A 21,565-nucleotide genomic window follows, 5' to 3' on the forward strand; every position below is an offset into this window, starting at 1 on the left:
AAACCAAATAAAATTCTTGTTTATTCTTATCGTTTGGAGCTGTTTATGTTGGAGCATTTTTAAGCAGAGAGCAGCTCCCCATTTGGTTTATGCGCTCATTTGTCTACTCGATTTCGCTAAAAGTTGTTTGCGCTGTTTGTGATTGTGTGGTCAATTTTGTCTCTGATCGTCTTAAAGGGAGATTGTTGCTTCTTGGCAATCAGACGTAAAGACGTCCCCGAAAGTGTTGGTTGTGCCGCAAAAGTATATTTTATTTCGCTGTTCCAAAATACATAAAATTCATTAAGTGTGCACTGTAAATATATAGCAAACCCGAATGTGTTTCAAAGTGTGAAAAGTAATTGGAAAAATAGTGATAAATTTTACACAAACATGCAGTTATTTAACCAAGCGACGTTTAACTATACGCTACTCTTGTTGCTTAGCCTCTGGTCCTGTTGCATTTGGGCGTCAACAAATGCAGCGACAACGGATGCGAGCAGCGATGCAGCAGCGGAGGAAGGAGGTAAGTAATATATATTATTTCCATACATTTGTGATCTTATATTACACGCGCTTATGGCATATACATATATACATATGTATGTACATGGACGTATAAAAGGTACATAATTTCGAATGAGATCACTTTGCCATTTCTATTCTAATTCCTTTACTCATTTCCCCGAATTCATTGCATTGACTGTACTGTGTTTGCATTCTTTCCTCCAGCACAATCATAATCTGATTGCTTATATACTTCAGTCGCTCAACAACAATAATAATGCATCCTGTTCATTAGTGCAATGTACAAAACTTTTCTTCATACATATAGTAGATATGCGTTTTGCTAGTGCCTTACTTATTATTGTTTTTTATGTATTATATATGTATAAGTTTTTTGTTTATCTTTGCAACTATAACGCTTTTTCCTACTACATACCCTGCTTATGTCCATATGAGCATTCATATGTATAGTCTTTATTGTTAGTTGTTCTCTTTCTTGGATACTTTCTCAATTAAAAGTTGGCTTTATATACAAGCAAGCAAATATGCCGGTATATAGTTAGAGAATAAACAATTAGTTTCGTGTATATGCAAATAAAAAAATTATATCTGTACAAATTTGGAATCCTTTAAATAAATCATAGACATAAGTATAACACTCTTCAGAAATTCAAAAGCTTTCATTCAAAACGTGTATGTACATAAATTGATAATTTTTATGACAGTTTTTGCTATAGTGGTCCGATCGGAAGAATTTCTCCAGATATTATACTGTTGAGACCAGAAAAATGAACCATGCCAACCTTCGTGAAGATAGCTGATTAGATAAAAAAGTTCTCCATACAAGGTCTTGAATTTGATCGTTCAGTTTGTATGTCAGCTATATGCTATATGCGATCTAAAAAATATTATTCAGAGATAGTAGCGCTGCCTTGGACAATTATCCATGTCAAATTTCATGAACATATATGGTCAAATAAAAAAGTTTTCCATTCAATGAATTTTCTGGAAGTGTATAGACTAGAGAAGTTCCAGCGAGTCACAACTCTTTCACCACCAAATTTGAATAATTTCTAAGTCATAATTGTTATATGGCTGTTCATACATACATATATGTATATGTGTATGTGTGTATTGATTATACCCCTTTGTTATACTAATTTCTTTAAACTTTTAATCACATTCACAAACATAATATAAAGGATGGATAGAATAAACGGTCCGGTTTGATGTTTTGATTACCGTAATAAAATAGTCTACATAGTGTATATGTATAAGCATATAAAAATTCATAATTTATATTATTTATATAGCCTGACAATAATTCTAATAGTTGCTAGCATATGCATACATATACATACATATACAGAAATATTATTTTCGCCCATTCATACATGCTTATATGAGCATATGTACATATATACATAGATACATACACATATGCACGTTCAATTAACAATCGCTTGTGCTATTTTCACAAAACTAAACTCACAATATGTTTGAGCGATACAATTTAATTGTAATCAATAAAGCAACAATTTAGTAAATTTTTGTACTCTCTAGAAAAAAATAATTCGCAAATTTTAATTTTTTTTTAATGTTTACCGTCCATAAGAATAATTTTTTTAGAATTCATGTTTTTTAATATTTTTTTAATACATACATATGTATGTATATAAGTTTTTTTTTATTTATCTTTTATAATAATTTTAATTTTTTTTTTTTAGAAATTAATTTTTTTACAATTATAATAAATAAAGTATGAATATTCATTATTTCCATTCAAGCACATTTCGTTTTCATGAACAAGCTTTGTAACTGTAAAAACCGCCGTTAACATTTTTATTGTGCACAACGCCTTGAAGCAAAATGTAATAAAATATCTACTAAATGTACTGACTTGATGTGACAAGCCTTTGTGCATTACCAAGTATATTCAAGAATATACGTCTAATTTGACATTTTTATGTTTCTTTTCAGCAAAACACATAAAAGTATTTACCGTCGCGACAGAACGCACTGATGGATACTTGCGGTACTTGCGTTCAGCAAAGCGTGTCTATGACATTGAGGTGAGTGAAGTCCACTGGACAAATTGTATATGTAGGTATCTCTTTTCTGAATTATGAAATAAAGTTGAATCGAGACAAAAATAAACAAAAAAATCAGTAAATAAATATATATGCATTTAAATACATAATAACTAAAAAATAAATAATATGTAATACAAATTTGATAAATAGAAATATAAATTAAAAATTATTCATAAAAAATTCAGAAAAATATAAATTAACAAAAAAAAAAAAACAAAAAAACATCTGTTAAAAAAAAATAAATAATTTTAAAATTATTCATAACAAAATTCATAAAAATATAAATTGATAAAAAAAAATTCAATAAATTAACTTTAAACATTTTATTTTTATATGTATGTAGTTCGTGTTTTCTAACTTCGAAAAAACTGGAACATGTCATCGAAAGTGTTCTAAATATAGTTAGCAGGTTTAAGCTAGCACTAAAACAGCAACAACCATTCGCACACGTTCCTGCATTGCATAAACCTCAGCCTTTTTTTCTTCTATTCTAATTTACTATTTATGCATTAAACGTCTTAAATTAATGGCTACTATAGTTTAGCTGACAGCAAACATCGGTAACGATGGTTATCTCTGCGCTATTATCAAAACATTGCGAATTTGAAAACAAAAAAACAAAAATGTATATAATGATGAGAAAAAAAATTATATGTAGATCTATATTAGGGTGGATAAAAAAAAAAATAAAACAAATATGTTTTTTCGCTTGATACTCTCAAAAATAAGTTCTTGGACAACTCTACGAAAATCAATCTCTAAGTATGAGCTCTTAATTCTAAAAGGAAGTTTATCCGCCTAACGCTTTTCTATTTTTCATAATTTATGAAAATTCAACGAAAAAAAAATAATATTTGAGCAATTTTATAGAGCAGTACATATCCTACAAAAACTATGAATAAGGCGGAGGTCCGTCCCGCTTTTCATAGAGCAGTCTAGGAACCTATTTTTCAGAAATTAAAACGAAAAAAATTTTATTTTTTTTACCTACCCTAATCTATACGTATATTTATACGGCTCTTAAAAGCCAATTTGTACGAAAAACTGTTTCGATTTTAATGGTATAACGAGTTTTTCAACGCATCTTTTGTTTCTTTTTCTTTTAATATTTTTTTTTTCGAAAACATCCTAGCGCTAAATGCAGCATTTTTGACTACAAAGCAATAGTAATTAAAAATTTAAATGAAGACATTAGTCGATTACCATTAAGAATTAGTGCATTAAGTGAATTACCGATGCTGTTTGGAAAAGTGGTGTGGCGGTGCAAGCACTTTACGTTATACATTAGATAAGTAGATGGTTTTATGGCACTTTGGTGAGAATATATTGTACGGTAAATTATAAAGCTTATATAAATGACGTTTGCGGTAGCAATAGGCTATTGATTTTTATCAGCGAATACTGCCGGACATGGAAACAAGAATATATTGATGTATGCGTGTATGTATGTATGTTTTAAAGTTATACGGTTGATACGCTAAAAATATATAAGAAACGTATAACAAGTTGACACAATCATAAGATTTCATATTATTTTGTTAATTCTGCATAATAAATTTTGAAAATTATTATTTTTTGTTTTTAAGTTAAGAAATTCGGTTCTTATATGATTTGACTTATACAGAGAAATTTCATTCAATCGATGAATGCATGATAATGAGTTTTTTTAATGATATTTTATTAAAATTAATGTTTTTCACCTATACTTGTAGTTTCATAAATATTCTAACAAAAATACCATCTGATCAAATTTGACCCGGACTGACAAAAAATTGTATATTTTTTCCGTAGCCTTTGTTGGCCAGAGAAATTTCAACCAATCCATCCATAATGAGCTTTTTTCTGTTTCGGTGCATTTTTAAAGATTGTTGGCCAGTTAGGACCCCATATTCATAAGCTCACATCCCGTCGCCAGTAAAAATGCGTTTGATGAATACTTTGTCAAGCATCTCTTTTGCTATTTAGTCAAGCATCCGTCTTGCGACCTTTCCTCGAGGTCGTCTTTGCTAAAGATTCAGATCCTTTGATACAAGGCTAGCATTGACACGTTTCATACCCAAAATATTAACAAAAGTATGTTTCTTCGATCCTCAGGAGTTGTGGAGATCCTCTGCTATCTCTTTGATTTCAATACGATGATTTTAAAAACTGTTTTTTTTTTTAACTTTCCGTGCTTTCTTTCAAAAAATGGTATGGAAGTACAGATTCAGTTCAAACATCTTTTTTTTTTTAATTTTCGAAAATTGCAATTTTCCTCCATTTTCAACTAATTTGTATTCAATAAATAGAATTTAAATTATTACTTTTTGATTAACTCATTTATGTTCGGATTTTTCGCCTACAAACGCCACATGCTGAATTTATTTACATATTTATTTTCCTTACATATACATGTATGTACATATGTATGCCTTTAGTATTAGATCTATGAGAAACAATTCGCATGTATTTTACTTTTTTTACCATGACAATTTTAAATTACGATCCAGCCGCCACACGGTTCAGCAGCTTGCCGGCTGTTGCTGCAAAAACATAAAACAAAACATGTTTCCCTTAAGACCTGTCTTCGGTTTCGTGCTATCAGCTATCATCCAAGCATCGCGCAAAAAGCGGTCAAAACAAACAACTAAATATTGAATATCGTCGCTTGACACTGAAATTCGCTGAAATTAATATCATATAGTTTTTACTGTACGCGATGTCTGACAGCTTGGGCGCGACTGGTCGGTTGTCCGCCGTTTGATAGTTCGAAATGCTAATTAACAAGTTTTATGCGTCAAACCATTTGCATATATCGTGTTAATTATCGGTTATCAGGCTTGGCTGGGCTTCACTGATTTTCGGCACTCTGCTAGAACTCTTCATTTTCTTACTTTATATGGTTTTTTTTTCGTTTTATAGGCGATATGTTTTGATTCCAGCGTATCTATTGTAGTTTAATTTACTAACGGTTTTTTATGCAATTTGCTAATTATTTGTACACGCTTTTCAGTGGAAAGTAATTTATTGCTCAATCGAGCGCATAGATCATTTGTCGGTTGGGGAAAGAAAGAAAATAAATAATGAAATCATAAGAAGAAATAATCGCATACATGTGTGTGCGTGCAATCAGAACTGGGTCGCTTTTTGAGCGCACATAGGCTTTTTCTACATACATGCACACAACTACATATAGCTATATACTACCATGTACAAAGTTATGCATGTGTGTGATTTTATTTGTATGTGGTTTAGTGAGCTGTTAAATCGGTCATAGCAGCATCCGGCGCACTGAAACACATCTGGAACATGTGTTTATATTACTTACATATTCGTACATAAATATGTATATTCATACATACGTTCATGCATATTTATATTATATGTATGTACATATATAATAGATTCTTGTGCATTTGACGGCGCTCTCTATAATCGCCAACTATTTTCCTGACGTTTATACAATATATTTTTCAACTAGTCCATAAATGCTTACGGTCACGTAGACCAACCGATATCTCTATTTTATATTTCATTAAATGATTCAGTGTATTTTTGAGATTTTTTTCTCGCTTGCTTTTTACTATTTCCATCTTAGCGTAGGAACTTATTTCTCTCTAGAAGTTCTGTGTCTATGCTCTGCCATCTGATCAAATTTGAATCGGACTGGCATAAAAACGACATTTTTACGTATTTCAATATATTTTGCAATGTTGCTCTTCCTTTCAGTGCTTATCTTATTTCCCATACACTTTGTATAAGCCGGGACTGAGAAGTCCTTCAGTGTCTACAGCGAATTTTGTTTTTTTTTTCGTTTTTGGCCCATTTTTGGAGATTCTTTCGCTAGCTTGTGCGACGGTTTCGACTTCATATTCATAAATCCACTTCTAGTCACCAGTAATGGTACGTGCGATGAATGTAGGGTTTTCAAATCATAAAAAAAGATCAACCAAACACATCAGTCGTTTCTTCTTTTCGCAATTTGGCGCCAATTCGAGCCCCTTCTTCACTCGATCTCTCCAACGGAATGGAGGACTTCTTCTTCCTCTGCTTCCCCCGGCGGGTACTGTGTCGAATTCTTTCAGAGCTGGGGAGTTATCTTGCATACAAACGGCACGACCTAGCCAGCGTAGCCGCTGTCTTTTAATTCGCTGAACTATGTCAATGTCGTCGTGTATCTCATACAGCTTATTGTTTCATCGAATTCGATATTCGCCGTTGCCAATATGCAAAGGACTATAAATCTTCCGCTAAACCTTTCTCTCGAAAACTCGTAACGTCGACTCAGCAGATTTAGCAGGTCGGGGATGCTGAGTGAATTGCAGAGTTTGGTCTTTGTTCGTCGAGAGTAGCACCTGTTGGCAAAAGGTTCGTTGGATTTCGAGGCTGACATTGTTATTGTTGTTAATACTGGTTCCAAGATAGACGAAATTATCTACGACTTCGAAGTTATGACTGTCAACACTAACGTGGGAGCCAAGTCGCGAGTGCTGCGACTGTTTGTTTGATGACAGGAGATATTTCATCTTGTCCTCCAGGACCAGAAAAAGATAAAAATAATCAAAGGAACGCTACTTAAGAAGCGCCGGCGTTAATATCTTGCCAAAAAAAAACACTTAGTTGCTAATATCCTAGTAAATATGTATTTGTTGCGCCCTTATTCATAGCCGCTCAGTTTTCAAAAGGTTTTCTGGTGTTAGATAAGCCACTACCGGTTCACAAGCTCAGCTTTGCCGGCTTGCGCTTATCAGCTTCGTCAAAGTTTCGTATTTGTGATTTTTATGTATATTTCTGTCTCGATGTTTCTTCTATATACATGAATGTTTGTATATACTTACGTGTCCAAATATACATATATTTATATACATATATGTTGCAATTTGAGACAAACAATTATTAAAACCATTTAGTTTATGCAGTCAAAGCGACAATTGTCTAGAATTAGGTAGTCGTGTGTGAAATAAATCTTGCTGATAAGTCAAATATTTTTATACATACATCAGTTGCGACAATGGGGTCATCTGAAACCATTTGCCTTTTTTACAAATAAATATATGCATACTTATCTATGTATATAAAACATATAGGCAAGTAATGAAAATGGACCCCTCAAAATTTTAAGCGGCGTTGCTCATGTTGAATCTCTCCAGCCTATTTCTATACATATTTCCATTATTCTCTTGTTTTAATGCACAATTCTGGGAAGCGCAGCAAAGATCATTGATTCAGAAAGTTTTTCGTGTTTGAAAAAATTATGGCATCCGAGATGTTTCAACTCTAGTCTGCCGAAAGCTGAAAAATCTAGTATCTAGTACTACAGATAACCATATTTCGGGCCCCGGCAAAGTGGATCAGCCCCAACCCATTTGGGAATGTTTCATCATAGAGGCTGACCGTTGTGCCAAAGATGCTCACCCTGGCGTTAAATTTACCAAGCACGATTTTGACATCGTGGCGGGGTCAGCTCTCATAGGTGCGCTCCCAGCGCTCATAGAAGGCATCTTTGGTCCTTCTCTTCCGTCGAGGCGTGGACGCAAATGTCCCGTCCATCGCATTTCTTGGATAGCGTTTATGTCAGCCTTTATTTTTACGAGGATATCAATCAGTTGAGCTGCGGCACCTTCCCAATTAAGGGACCCTGGGGAGGAATGGTTCGCCTTCTCACTTTAGCTCGCCTTCAAACGAATATTTTTTTTAGCTACCCAGAGGATATTTGATCTAAGGCTGGAAGTCGTATGTAAAAGAATATAGCCACTATCAAGTGAATGACACTCTGAGCACTTTCCTCACATGACTCCATCCTTGTTTTTGGAGTTTTGGCCATCAATTAAGATTTATTATTATATATTTTAATACCTTTTTATAAAAGTGTTGCACCTGTGAATTAATATTCTTCGGTGCAGCCGAAGTTACTGTTTTTTTTTTATTTTTTCTTAATTTGAACTAATATAGCTATACCGTAACAGCAGAAAAGTGGGTTTCTAACATATTTTGTAGGACCTCGTAAATCTTTTATTAGGTATATAATTACAATAATTGAAAAAGATCACAATCAAAGCTATTATAAGACATTCAATAATAATAAAAATTTTAATTTCTTGCCGATGGCAAGTTGATGCAAACAAAATAATAAAATTCGAAACTGTAAATTTTATTGAATGAACAAAAACTTACTTGAATGCACAACACAATGATTAATGCATACTAAGCTTGATGCTCAACTTTTGAATTGCCATTAGCAAAACAATTAAGAAAAGCAAGCAATGTAGCGATATAAAATTTAATTTGTTTATCAAAAAGCCATATAAAATAAGAGGTCGTTGAGTTTTGCTGTTATTATATGTTTTTATGTATATTGACTTATGTATATATATTTATATATGCATCTATGCATGTGTTTTAAAAATGTTTAGAAAAACTGAAAGTCTTTTATTTACTCAATCTGCAGGTGAATACGCTTGGCATGGATGAGGAGTGGAAAGGTGGTGATATGAATGGTTTGGGTGGCGGCTATAAAATACGCTTGCTACGCGAGGCTATCGAGCCTTTCAAAGATGAGAAAAACACAATTATTTTGTTCACGGACAGGTAACTGTAAAAAAAAATTTATTAGTTTACTAACTAAGCTTTACTTAACCATGCGCTACTTTCTTCATAGCTACGATGTCGTCTTCACCACTGGCCTTAAGGATATTTATCGGAAATTCAAAGAATTCGGCGCTAGAGTGCTCTTCTCTGCAGAGAAATTCTGTTGGCCTGATGTAAAATTGGCCAAGTCATATCCACCAGTATCGGAGGCCAACTCATCGCCATACCTGAACTCGGGTGCTTTTATTGGCTACGCACCGGAGATTTATAGTATTTTGAGCGCTGAGGAAATCAAAGACGACGATGATGATCAACGTTACTATACGAAAATCTTCCTTGATGTAGATAAACGCAAGAAATTGAGCATACAATTGGATACGCAATCGCGTTTGTTCCAGAATTTGAATGGCGCACGTGAAGATGTCAAGCTGAATGTGGACTTGGATTCGAATGAGGGCAAATTGCAGAATATTAACTTCATGACCGAACCGAGTATTATACACGGCAATGGACCGAGTAAAGTCGAGTTAAATGCATTTGCAAATTATTTGGCGAAAACCTTCCATGGTGAATGTTTGATATGTCAGGAAGATCGTTTGGAGCTGCAAGTGAGTTAATGCTTAGATATGTGCAAATAGTAATGCAAAAAGTTATAACAAATGTTTGATTTGCAGGAAAAGAATCTGCCCATAGTGTCCGTAGCGCTCATTATAACAGAAACAGTGCCTTTCTTCGATATGTTCCTGCAGAAAATCGAGAATCTTAACTATCCCAAGCAAAATTTGCATCTATACATTTACAGTAATGTGCGTTTGAGCGAATTTTTCTTACAGAAAACATATTGTGATTAATTTAATTTTATTTACAGCAAAAATTCCATGATGATATGGCGCAAGCTTTTCTGAAACGCGTAGAAAAAGAGTACCGCAGCGCGAAAATCGTGCTTTCCAGCGATGAGCTGAATGAGCAACGTGGTCGTGAATTGGCGCTGTAAGTTTTAGATTTATTTATAATTTCTTTTTTTTTTTTTACTAATTTTAAGAAAAAAATATATTCGCTTCAGATTATATTTATATTCTGTAGAGGGTATATTGAGTTTGCCACGGGGTTTGTAACAATCAAAAGGAATTGTCTGAGATTCTTGAAAAAATATATCTCTAAATGATCAGCATGTTAAACTGAGTTGATTTGGCTATGTCCGTCTGCCTGTCTATCTGTAAATACACGAATTAGTGCCTCAGTTTTTGAGATATCGATCTGAAATTTTGCACACTTCCCTTTCTCCCATGAAACTGCTAATTTATCGGAATCGCTGATATCGGACTACTATAGCATAAAGTTGCAATATAAACTGAACAATCGGTATTAAGCCCTTGCATAAAAATATTTTGTATTTGACGAAATATCTTTCCGAAATTTCGTATGAATTACTTTCTAAGGAAACGGTAACGGTATCTGAAGAAATTTTTTCGATCGGACTACTATAGCATATAGTTGCCATACAAACTGAACAATCGAACTAAACTGCAAAATTTTTTCTTGTTTTTTTTTGGCTTTAAGCTTCTTATATATTAAAAACGTATATTTTTTAATTTATTTGTTAAATTATTAATTGCATTATGTGCTTCTTTTTCTCACACAGCCAACAGGCCAAACAAAAGCAGAGCGACTATATTTTCTACGTGGACGCCGCTGTGCAAATAGACGACCCGCAATTGCTGCGCGAGCTGTTAATCATGAATAGGTAGTTTATTTAATTAAATAATATCTTTGTTTTATAACACAAAGGCATTTAAATATTATTTTTGTGTCAGACAATTCGTTGCGCCTGTGGTGAGCAAATACGATGAATTATGGAGCAATTTCTGGGGTGCACTTTCCGATGGCGGATACTATGCGCGCTCACACGACTATGTGGACATTGTGAAGGCCTCATTTACGTGAGTAAAAAGCCAAAAAACATTTATTTATTTTAAAACTAAATTTTATTTGTAAAACTGTATTAACGGCCTAAAATAACGCTGCACAGTAAAGCTATTTTTAGTATGAAAAAGCTATGATAGTATTATAAAAATGCAAACACCATTAAATTAATCGAAAGCAATAGAGAAATCTGTTTTGAAACTACGCCGATCAATCGAGTACATATTATCAGCAGTGCATTCATAAAGACCGGCATCCATTTGTGTGGCCGGATCGATTTCGATTTTCGATTTTACTTTATCCTCGCCAATGCGCCACTCATGTACCTGTCAAAATAGTTAGTTAATTGAAAAGCGCATTAATAGCTGTTAATTTGTATACTCACATGCATGTAGAGATGTTGAAAAATCTCTGTGCCATCTTTGTACCAGGTTATATGTGGACGTGGATTACCTTTGGCCACGCAAAGGAAAGCAATTTTATGACCCAAAACGTATTCATAATCGAAATGCGAGGCTTGCAAAATTTTAGCGCCCTGTAAATGATTTTAAATAAAAGAAATAAAAAATAAAAATATCAATTTCGAAATTACTACAGTTTCTGTTCCACTTACATTATTATTGTTGTAATACTGATCCGACTCAGGATCGCGATATTTGCCCGTTATGGGTAAACCGATTTGTACCTGCAAATTTGAAACATTTATTTATAATTAATAAACCATTAGTGTTTAGTCTACTCAAGTGCACATACTCGCGATTTGGTGCGTCCTCGACCACGTCCACGTCGGCCATCACACACTTGACAGCTCAATATTAGCACGCCAAAACAAATCAAAAGCACTTTTACATTCATGATTTTATAGCAATTAGTGGTCGTGCTAAAATATTATTTATTGTGCAATATAATTATAGCACGAAATCAGTTTTTGAAATATTACTTAAATTATAAAATAGTTGTTTATTTTTCGAAATCACACTAGCAATGTTTTGTATATAATTTATTTCAATTTGGGCTCTGTTACGTTTCGGTACGGCTCGAGTGTGTTAACACTTTAACTAGCGCTATACGCTCGCCCGTTACGATCGCTGCCGTCTTATTGCTTGCTCTACACTTCGACCGGGTAAATACGACTAAACAGCGGATATTTTGTGAATCTGCAGTCAATCACGTTGTTCGGCTTAATTGTGTGTTTGTGTTTGGACGTAATGCAAGGGACCGTTAGTCGCAGCATGTGTCTGGTTAAATTTGAAAATTGAAAGCTACACTTTTTGCAGGGGGCGGCCAGCGCGTTTGTGTTGTACCTTTGCACCTACATATCACGAAATTTCACTCTCAGCCACTTGGCACTTATCCATTTATGGCATATTTTCAACTTTCAGCGCTATATGCATATATTAATGCGCATACGGTTTGCAAACATGATAAGCATGCGACACCCTTCCGCATCTGTCTACTTTTAGGTCATGGAGCAAGTTTTATTATATTTTTTTTGAATGTTTTAAATTTGTTTAGTAGTTTTCAAGTATAATACTTTGTGGCACAGTGCGCTGCATACTAATTTTTGCAATGTCACGTTAGTACCTAGTTAGTTAACCTAGTAGGTAGTACTAAAAATAGCTTTAATTGTTTTATTTATAAATCAAGTTTAGCTACATATTTTTAGGCGTTTTGAATTTTGAAATATAAATATTTTCGCGTTTTCATAAGTGAAAAGCATAATTTGTTGCCTAATTATAGGCGTTAGGGCAAGTTTAAAGTTTTTTATTGAAAATCCAGTATAGTATGATATTAGAAGAATATTTTTAAATTTAGTAAATTTCGGTAACAAACTCAAATTTGAAAAATTAAACATTTTAATACAAACATTTTTATTTGGAAATTTTAATTTAAAAAATTTCAAAATTTTCATTTAAAAAATGTCGAAATTTTGAAAAAAATTATAAAATTTTATGTTAAAAGGATTTGAATACGAAAAATTGAAAATTTAAATTTTAAAACCAAATTTGATTCGATCTGGTCCATATAAACTGTGCGGGCAAAGCGAATTCATGCTTTTTGCTTATTTCGGGTCATAGTAAAGTAAAAAATTAGAATAGTTGAAAAAAATTGAAAATTTTATTTAAAAAACTTGTAAGTTTTAATATGGATTCAAAAACTTGAAACATTTTGATTAAAAAAAAAAATTGAAAATTTTAATTGGAAAAAATTTAACGTTTTAAATTTGAAATTTAATTAGAAAAAATTTTGAAAATTTTATTTTTTACACACAAGATCAAATATGACCTATATAAACTGCAAACCAAATCGACAAATATTTTTTTCCTAGTCTTTGTTATATGCTTATATTTCAAACTGTTAAATTGTTTTTGGGTTATATGTTGATATAAATTCACAAAAAAATAATAATTGCAGGTTATACTTTTTTTTACTAGTTTCCAAGTTATAAATAAAAAAAACTTTCTGTCACTACAATTTTATTTTATAATATCAAAATTTTCCAGTAAAGTGCCACTGTAATTTGCTGCGCCACAAAAAATCGCTTTAACTCTTTTACAATTCGCTCATTTACACCCAATTGCCTGGGACCAGAAGTCAGCATAAACAAATACAACGTTAAACCGAAAATTGCCTGAATTAAATAATTGCGACAATTTGTCGCCAAATATTATTCTACTAGGTTGGTTCCCATCACGGACTTTGTAGTATACTAGATTATGTAGATAGGCAATGTTTTTGTAGGACTCGCTCATGGTCTCTACTCATATTAGGCTGCTGTCATTGCAAGTAATTAGACGCACACTGATTTGGTTTAAATCAAAATTTATTCGGACTAATATATAACGGTGTTAAATATGCATACAAAATTAACTGTTAGTACTTATTATATATTTTATTTTATATTGCGTGCAATATTTATTCGTATACATTTTCTAAAAAAAAAATTACACAAAAGTTTGGTATTTAGAAAATTGTATTTACTAAAAGTTAATCATAACGTAATCGGTGCGAAAACCACGTCTATCGATTGCGTAAATGTTGTCCGCTTGGCATTCATAGTAGCCTGTGAATTTTTTACAAGAATAAGGTGTTAAAAATTTTACTTACTGTATTTAAAAGTTCAAATAAATCGTGCTACCTGCATCCATTTGTGTGGTGGGATCGATTTCCATTTTTGATTTGATTATATCCGCATCAATGTGTGACTCATGTACCTAGAAAGTTGTTCAAAGAAAGAAGGTGCATGATTACTTATTGTAGTCTTGTGTTGTTAGTCGAAAAGATCGAATGCTTTATTGTCGAATTCTTCCAATTTATATATAAACCTCAATAAAAAACTTAAATTTTCAAAGTATCTTTTCAAAGAGGATCGTTTATTTTCGTGGTTTAATACAAAATTTTTTGAAAATTTTAATTTGATAAATTTTAAAATTTTGAAAATATTAATTTGAAAAATTTGAACATTTTAATTTGAAGTTAAAAAAAAAATTACAAAATTTTTTGTACACAAGATCAAATATTTCCGGACTTGTCTATATAAACTGTTCTTGGTTTGAACAAAAAAAATTTACATATTTCCAATGTAGGCATAACTTACAACAGGTTCTTTGAAGAATTTGAACAAACGCATGTTGGTTTAAGAGATACCAAACCCGCCCTCGCGCGAACTTTAAACGCGTTTTCCCAAAGTATATGTATATAATCATATAAAATCGAATACTCATATAAAATCAGAAATCGTCTCCTATTTTATATTTTACCTGGAAAAATCGATGCTGATACAATTCGGCGCCATCTTTGAACCAAGTGATTGTGGGACGTGGATTGCCTACAGAGAGATTCGAAAAAGTTTTATTAAAAAATACTAATTTTCCCATTTTTTTTTAACTTTTGGAATTTAATTTAATATAATATATTAGTTTATTTAATTATATTATAAATATTACTATCAATTTATGCCATTTCACCTACCCTGTGCCATGCAGAAGAATGTAATTTTTCTTCCTAGCGTATAATCCAATTCAAAATGTGAGGATTTTATTATTTTGGCACCCTAAAAATGTAAATAAGTAGTCGTTTGAGTATGCATGAAGGTAAAAAACCAAAAATTTACATTTTCATGTTCGTAATAATTGACGGCATCCTGAGAGCGATGTTGTATGACGACTGGTTTTTTGCCCGTATAGTTTCTACGCAACACGCCGCGTGCGCCGACGGTGCCTAGTTGGTGAAAATAGTATAATAATAATTTTAGATTATTTAATTTTTTTTATGATTATAATTACTATTTTTTTTTATTATAATATTTTTTAAATTTAATTTTATTTTTTATTATAATATTTTTTTCAATCACGCATTTCACTACAATTTTAACAACTGTATTCAGTATTTGTTAATTTTTATTTTTTTTGCTAATTATGTCAATTTTATATTTATTTTATAATATTTCACTTACGCTGCGCCTCGCTGCTGGAGAGCAACAAACAATTTATCAGCAGCAAAGAAAAGTAACCAAACTTATTGCCGAATGCAATGCGCATTTTATTTAATATTTATTATAATAATATTTTATTTGTATTGGAGTCTAGTTAAGTAATAGTGAAAATAATATTTTCTTTAATTAAATTTTTTTATACTAATTCTTCATTTGCACTAGCAAAAACAGCAGCAAAAGTTCAAAAAAAAAAAACAGAACATATGAAAATCAATAATAATCCTATTCGTCTGCTCTTTAGATATTTTTATTCACAAAGTGCTTTTTTTAATCTTAAAATTTTATTTTATTTGTCTTGTCCACTTCTTTTACACCTTAAAACAATATTTGGCTAATTTGTCTATCACTTCACTGCTTGCTGTGTTAGCTCAAAGGCATGTTTCTGCAACTACTGACCACGCGAAATCCGCAATCAAACTGTGCGCCATCAACTACGTCGTCCTCGCCATCGTCAACATTGTGATTACACGCGTCACCAGTAGCCTCCCTAACATGCCACAAACTCATTAACGCGACATACACCTACCCACGATGCTGTGCTCGGCTTTGCGCCCACAATTTCAATTGACATAGTGGCGAATAACCGCTTTAGTGGCAGACTGCAGCTTACCAATACACTTACATTGAGCTATGGGTTCAGCTTGTTTATTCACGTACACTAAATTAACAAATTGCCCGCGTACAAAATATAGGAAACTTTTGTCGCAAATCACTCCCTCAAAGTCGCAACTTATATACTTATATTGTGATGTTTCAAATGACGATTTCGCTGGTTGGAACTATGTGTCATTGGTTGCTTTATGAATTTGTTTACTTTGTTGCACTTTTGCGAATATTTTTTTTTTAATTTCAATCCATTGTCTGCATTTGGAATAATGTTCAACTTACATTGTATCTCGCGCCAGCTCGTGCTGTTCCATATATGTACATATGTAGTTGCAAATATCTTCCAGATTTCAAAGCCTTCAGCTGTCCCCGAGATCAGTCGTTTTGTATAGTGTTATTTATAGATTTATATTTACACCAATTTGTATCAGCTCTCATTGTTGTATCATCTGCTTTTATACCATAAACGATATTTGTTTATCCTTATGCACTGTTTTCCTTTTTTTGATTTTTTTTTTATTAATGTCTTCTTTTTCGTTTTGATTTCAGCGGCATGTGGAATGTCCCGTATGTGTCCAGTGTTTATCTGATCAAGAGCAGCGCATTCAAACATATCTCGTATCAGCATCGCGATTATGACCCCGATATGGCAATGTGCGAGTCACTACGCAGAGCTGTAAGTAAAATCATATTATAGTATATGTATGTTATATGTATATGGTATATATGTATGTACGAACATTGGTTTACTTACGTGTATTTAAGTACTTATAATATTTTTTTTCGGGCAACTGCATTGAAAAGCGCCAAATTGTGATCCGTGGAAGGTGCACATTTGGAGTTATATAATATATAAGTATATAGATATTTGCATAAGTTCATTGCTTTAGCTTTTTACCCGTCATGAAAGCTAATTATAGTAATTTTTATTGTACTTATAACGGGCTTTTCAATAAGAGCGCTACAAAAACGGTTTGAGATATCAATGAAATTCTTTATTCCTGTACTTTCGATGCCATTATGTATGACACTTAATTTCTTTAGCATGGCCACCACGGGCACGCTTGTAGACGTTCAGACGCTGAACCCCATTTTCGACGGCTAACATGCCACAAGCTCATTTCCTAAAAAATATTTTCTTAAACATTTTTTCACTCACACCAAACTCAATGCTTCTTATTTCCTACAGGGTGTTTTCATGTACGTCACCAACCAGCATATCTTTGGCCATTTGGTAAACGCCGATAACTTCGACACCACTGTCGCCCGTCCTGACTTTTACACGATATTCAGCAATAAATACGATTGGGTTAGAAAGTATATACATCCAAATTATTTTAAACATTTGGAACCGAATACAACCATTGAACAACCCTGTCCCGATGTTTTCTGGTTTCAAGTCGGTACCGATGCTTTTTGCGATGATATGGTGGCGATTATGGAAAACTTCGGCAAATGGTCGGATGGCAGCAATAAGGATGCTCGTTTAGAGGGTGGCTACGAAGCGGTGCCCACACGTGACATACACATGAAACAGGTGGGATTGGATGGTGTGTGGCTGAAGTTCCTGGATTACATTGTGCGTCCGCTGCAGGAGAAAGTTTTCATGGGCTACTATCATAATGTGAGTGCGCGAGTTCTGCAATTAAGCTTAAAAAATGTTTTTAAATATAATTTTTTTTATTTATAGCCGCCACGCTCGCTCATGAATTTCGTTGTGCGCTATCGCCCAGATGAACAACCGTCACTGCGTCCACACCATGACTCCTCCACATACACGATTAATATCGCGTTGAATAGCGTGGATGTGGATTACGAGGGCGGTGGCTGCCGTTTCCTACGCTACAACTGTCAAGTGGATAAGACGCGCAAAGGATGGATGTTTATGCATCCAGGTCGTTTGACGCACTACCACGAAGGCTTACCGGTGACAAATGGCACGCGTTACATAATGATTTCGTTTGTTGATCCATAAATGCGGCATTTTGCTGTCTAAATCAGCGCCCCAGTCGTTTAGAATTTAAGCAAAAACTGCCATTGGCCTGTCCAAAGATTACCTTTAGTTGTTTTGTAGTTGCTTTCCTTATGAAAACATTTATGTGAATGAGCATAGTATGTGACAACTCGTAAAGCTTTCTTAGTTATCGTATCGAATCGTAAGAGTCTACTTAATTCTATATTACCGCAAAGTCGAAGAATAATAATAATATACATTTACAATTACTTATATACACACTAATACATATGCATATTTTCCCCGAACAAATGTGAAAATCTAGTTGCATGCATATCGTGCGTAATTTGCTGAATACTCGTCATTATCAATGAATTTACTATATTTTACAATACTAACTAACAAGTGAAGCTGCATTTAACCAAACAATCGCAATGAATTGAAACAGTCAAAATGTACTCGAATTGACAATTTTTTACAACATTTTATATTTACCTTAACAATTAGCTGATGTATGTGTTTGCTAAAAGTGATTGATTTATAAGCAATGAACAAATAAACATTTTATGTAAAATAGTAATATAAAGCATGTGTTTTTTGTGCACAATAAGCTGTTTAGAGTATTTCGTGTTCTTTATTATCATAATTTTTAATTACTTCATCACGTAAATTTGAGATACGGTTAAATAATTAGTATTAGTGAACATATTACCGTTATTTGTTTAACCAAAGCTATGATGACCATGTGTTTGTAAGCATTAGAGCGGGTTGATTTATAGGGGGCCAAACAAATGGATTAATCGCGTACGTGAAAACAAATTTGATCAAGAGACCATAGGTTTCAACCCGGCGATTTTTAAGCCGAAGTTTTTTAGAGATCATAAAACCGTTCCCACCACAGTCGACAGTCGGGTCTACGTAACCGGAACGGTCAGATCGGACAACTATTTCGCATATCTCCCTTACAACCGATTATTCAGATTTTTTAAACTTCACATTAAAATTCGCTGGCTTGAAACCGGTTTTAGACTCATAGTTTCTTAGGCAAAGTTGTACAGAATTATTCGTAGAAAATTTCTCAAAATCGACCCTATCTAGTATCCATGGTTCGTTAGTCGAACACATTTCAGATTTTCAAGATTGGATTGTTGGGAGAAAATATGTTTGGTATGCTGTCCTTGTGATCAGAACCAAAATGTTCCAATAAATTAACATAAACTTAAAAATAATCATCCATCAACAGAGGAGGATAGAGTTAAAACTTGTCATTGTTACGGAATATGTTAATGACTTAAGTTTTCCGTAGAATTAATTGAAATAGATTAGGGGTGCGATCCGAATAAATTGTTCGACTTGAGTTTGATCGGTCGGTTTACATTGCAGCTGTATGCTACAGTTTTCCGAACAGGATTTTTATTGGAGATTGTAGTATTGCTCTGGAAAATAATATACGCTAAAATTCGTAATGATGTATTCTAAAATAAAAAAATATTTACATACAAATCTTGACTCGAATCGGAAAATTTGAATTGCAGCTATATGCTATAGTGGTTCGTTAACGGTAATTCCGATAAATGGGAAGCTTCTTTAAGAGAAAAGGATGGGTGCAATATTTTGAATCGATATCTCAAAAACTAAGGTACTGTATGTAAACGTCAAAATTCTTCAAAATCGAGTTATGTTCTTTTTTGTTCCCGTTATATGTAAACGTTAAAATTATTCAAAATCAAGTTATGTTCTTTTTTTTGTGTTCACAGTTTTATATTTGCTTATATTGTAAAGTGAAATATTAAGAAACTGTTCAAAATTGCTGCTAATAACAGTTTGCTGTAAAATATAAATTCTGTTAACTTCACAGCATTGCCATAGAGAGCAGAGTGTTAATCAAATGTTTAATTCAAATGTTTGTGCTCTCCGTTGACCATACAATCCTATGCGCAATATATTTTCAACACAAATGCGCATATATGTATATAAATATTTGCATATTTGTATATACACATGTACAGATTTGTGTTTCTATGTGTTTGTGTGCACAATTACAAACATTCAACTTTTATCAACGGTTACCTGTGCTGTCGCATTTTCTTACTCGGCTCTGCTGTTTACAGCTGCTTCCGTTTCATATCTCTGTTATTTCGCCAAACCACCGCTGTTAATGTGTAAATCGACTTTTGCCTTTGCATTGGTCGCCGCTGTTAGCTGGTATTGATATTTGTTGCTTGTGGCCGTCTGGCATGGCGATAGTATTTATCAATTTGTTTTCACATGTTCCACTTCAGTCTCAATAAGATATCCAGCGAAATAAAACGTAGTCGCGCCTAATGGGTTGCGGTCAAAATATAGATTGCACATTTTTATCGGCAAAATTCTTTTTATGACGCTGTTCCGGTGGCGTATATATTTATTATCACTTTGACTTGTGGCTATTATCGTGTTTTTAAACGACACATAAATTATAAGCGCATATGTTTGTGTGTTTGTGCGTGAATAGTGCAGTGTAACGGCATAGGCTACGCCGCTCAGTGGTAGGTACTAGGCTCTTTTAATTTTTTCTTGTTTTTGTTTTTTTACGAAATAAACCGACCGCTTTACAGCGCGTGAGTAAATGTGCGGTGTACTAAAACGTTAATGTCAGTTATCCTTTCGCAGCGCGCATGAAAGGAACTCTCGATGGTGTTGGCATAAACTGTTGTGCGTTGGAATTTTGGTACAAATTATTTAGGATAATTATTGTGTGTTTACCTAAAGTTAAAATATACATAAATGTGTTTGCTGCGTAGAAAAAGTAGTTTGGAAAACATATTTTATGCCAAGACGCCGTAAATTATGCTTGCTAAATTGCAGTGAAAAGTCTAAAAAAGTGTTTGATTTGTGTGCATTGAGTAGGTAATCTTGTGGTTTGCTTTGTGTGTAATTTCTTGCTCTCCTTTTGTTTATTTATAATGTGTGTTGGCATTGTGTGCGCCTTTAAGTCATTAACTGAAAATACTGCCTAGACGTAGCGGCAGCGAACATGTGGCCGGGCGAAATGCTGTAACACGCTGCAGGTTCTGAATATTTATTTTTTTCGGTTCTTATTCATAGTAATATAATTTGTAATAATTAAAATTTGAGAAATTTAATTTTGTGTAAAAAAAATTTATTCAAAATTTTTCACATTAAATAAAATCTAAAATTCTTTGTCTTTTCGCCTTTTTGTGCAATAACGACTACACTGAAGGCCGTCGGTCGGTTGGGTCGCTCGGTTGTCTAAGGTAACGCTGCCAAACACCTGAGCGCTGCTGTCGTTTAAGGGCTGTTTTTCGTTTATTGTTTATAAACAACAAATTTTTGTTTTGCATTATGTCGGTGTGGCAGCCGGTTGTTACTCATATACATATTTGGTTTATTGGTCATATTATTAATTTATAATATGCCCGTGTGCAATGAGGGCTTTGT

At 33.3% G+C, this 21,565-nt stretch overlaps 3 protein-coding genes across 3 annotated transcripts; 1 reads left to right on the forward strand and 2 right to left on the reverse strand.

The window, feature by feature from the left end:
• The first annotated feature begins 10 nt into the window (after positions 1-10).
• On the forward strand, positions 11-18,710 carry LOC105229491 (procollagen-lysine,2-oxoglutarate 5-dioxygenase). The gene is made up of 11 exons (XM_049458223.1): positions 11-505; positions 2,467-2,558; positions 9,007-9,146; positions 9,217-9,754; positions 9,821-9,952; positions 10,015-10,136; positions 10,789-10,890; positions 10,961-11,086; positions 16,720-16,846; positions 17,360-17,794; positions 17,861-18,710. The coding sequence occupies exons 1-11, from the start codon at positions 373-375 to the stop codon at positions 18,143-18,145; spliced, it is 2,232 nt and encodes a 743-aa protein (XP_049314180.1). The 5' UTR covers positions 11-372; the 3' UTR covers positions 18,146-18,710.
• LOC105229458 (immunoglobulin domain-containing protein oig-4) lies at positions 11,109-12,229 on the reverse strand. Its single transcript, XM_011209764.4, has 4 exons — positions 11,823-12,229; positions 11,683-11,754; positions 11,455-11,604; positions 11,109-11,395 (listed from the first exon to the last, which is right to left on the reverse strand). Exons 1-4 carry the CDS (start codon positions 11,922-11,924, stop codon positions 11,237-11,239), a joined length of 483 nt encoding a protein of 160 aa, XP_011208066.1. The 5' UTR covers positions 11,925-12,229; the 3' UTR covers positions 11,109-11,236.
• On the reverse strand, positions 13,876-16,054 carry LOC125778834 (immunoglobulin domain-containing protein oig-4). The gene is made up of 6 exons (XM_049458227.1): positions 15,526-16,054; positions 15,184-15,290; positions 15,042-15,123; positions 14,831-14,898; positions 14,209-14,284; positions 13,876-14,133 (listed from the first exon to the last, which is right to left on the reverse strand). The coding sequence occupies exons 1-6, from the start codon at positions 15,608-15,610 to the stop codon at positions 14,051-14,053; spliced, it is 501 nt and encodes a 166-aa protein (XP_049314184.1). The 5' UTR covers positions 15,611-16,054; the 3' UTR covers positions 13,876-14,050.
• Positions 18,711-21,565: the final 2,855 nt, after the last annotated feature.

This window comes from Bactrocera dorsalis, chromosome 5, assembly GCF_023373825.1.
Source record: "Bactrocera dorsalis isolate Fly_Bdor chromosome 5, ASM2337382v1, whole genome shotgun sequence".
Taxonomy (NCBI): Eukaryota; Metazoa; Arthropoda; class Insecta; order Diptera; family Tephritidae; genus Bactrocera; species Bactrocera dorsalis.

Excerpts from the sequence above, each read along its gene's own strand:
- LOC105229491 (XM_049458223.1), top strand. The coding sequence starts at position 373 with ATGCAGTTATTTAACCAAGCGACGTTTAACTATACGCTACTCTTGTTG. Across the intron at positions 9,755-9,820 it reads AAGATCGTTTGGAGCTGCAA|GAAAAGAATCTGCCCATAGT; the intron begins GTGAGTTAATGC and ends TTTGATTTGCAG. Across the intron at positions 16,847-17,359 it reads GCGAGTCACTACGCAGAGCT|GGTGTTTTCATGTACGTCAC; the intron begins GTAAGTAAAATC and ends TATTTCCTACAG.
- LOC105229458 (XM_011209764.4), bottom strand. The coding sequence starts at position 11,924 with ATGAATGTAAAAGTGCTTTTGATTTGTTTTGGCGTGCTAATATTGAGC. Across the intron at positions 11,755-11,822 it reads GAGGACGCACCAAATCGCGA|GTACAAATCGGTTTACCCAT; the intron begins GTATGTGCACTT and ends TCAAATTTGCAG. Across the intron at positions 11,605-11,682 it reads AGTATTACAACAATAATAAT|GGCGCTAAAATTTTGCAAGC; the intron begins GTAAGTGGAACA and ends AATCATTTACAG.
- LOC125778834 (XM_049458227.1), bottom strand. The coding sequence starts at position 15,610 with ATGCGCATTGCATTCGGCAATAAGTTTGGTTACTTTTCTTTGCTGCTG. Across the intron at positions 15,124-15,183 it reads ATTATTACGAACATGAAAAT|GGTGCCAAAATAATAAAATC; the intron begins GTAAATTTTTGG and ends TTACATTTTTAG. Across the intron at positions 14,899-15,041 it reads ATTCTTCTGCATGGCACAGG|GCAATCCACGTCCCACAATC; the intron begins GTAGGTGAAATG and ends ATCTCTCTGTAG.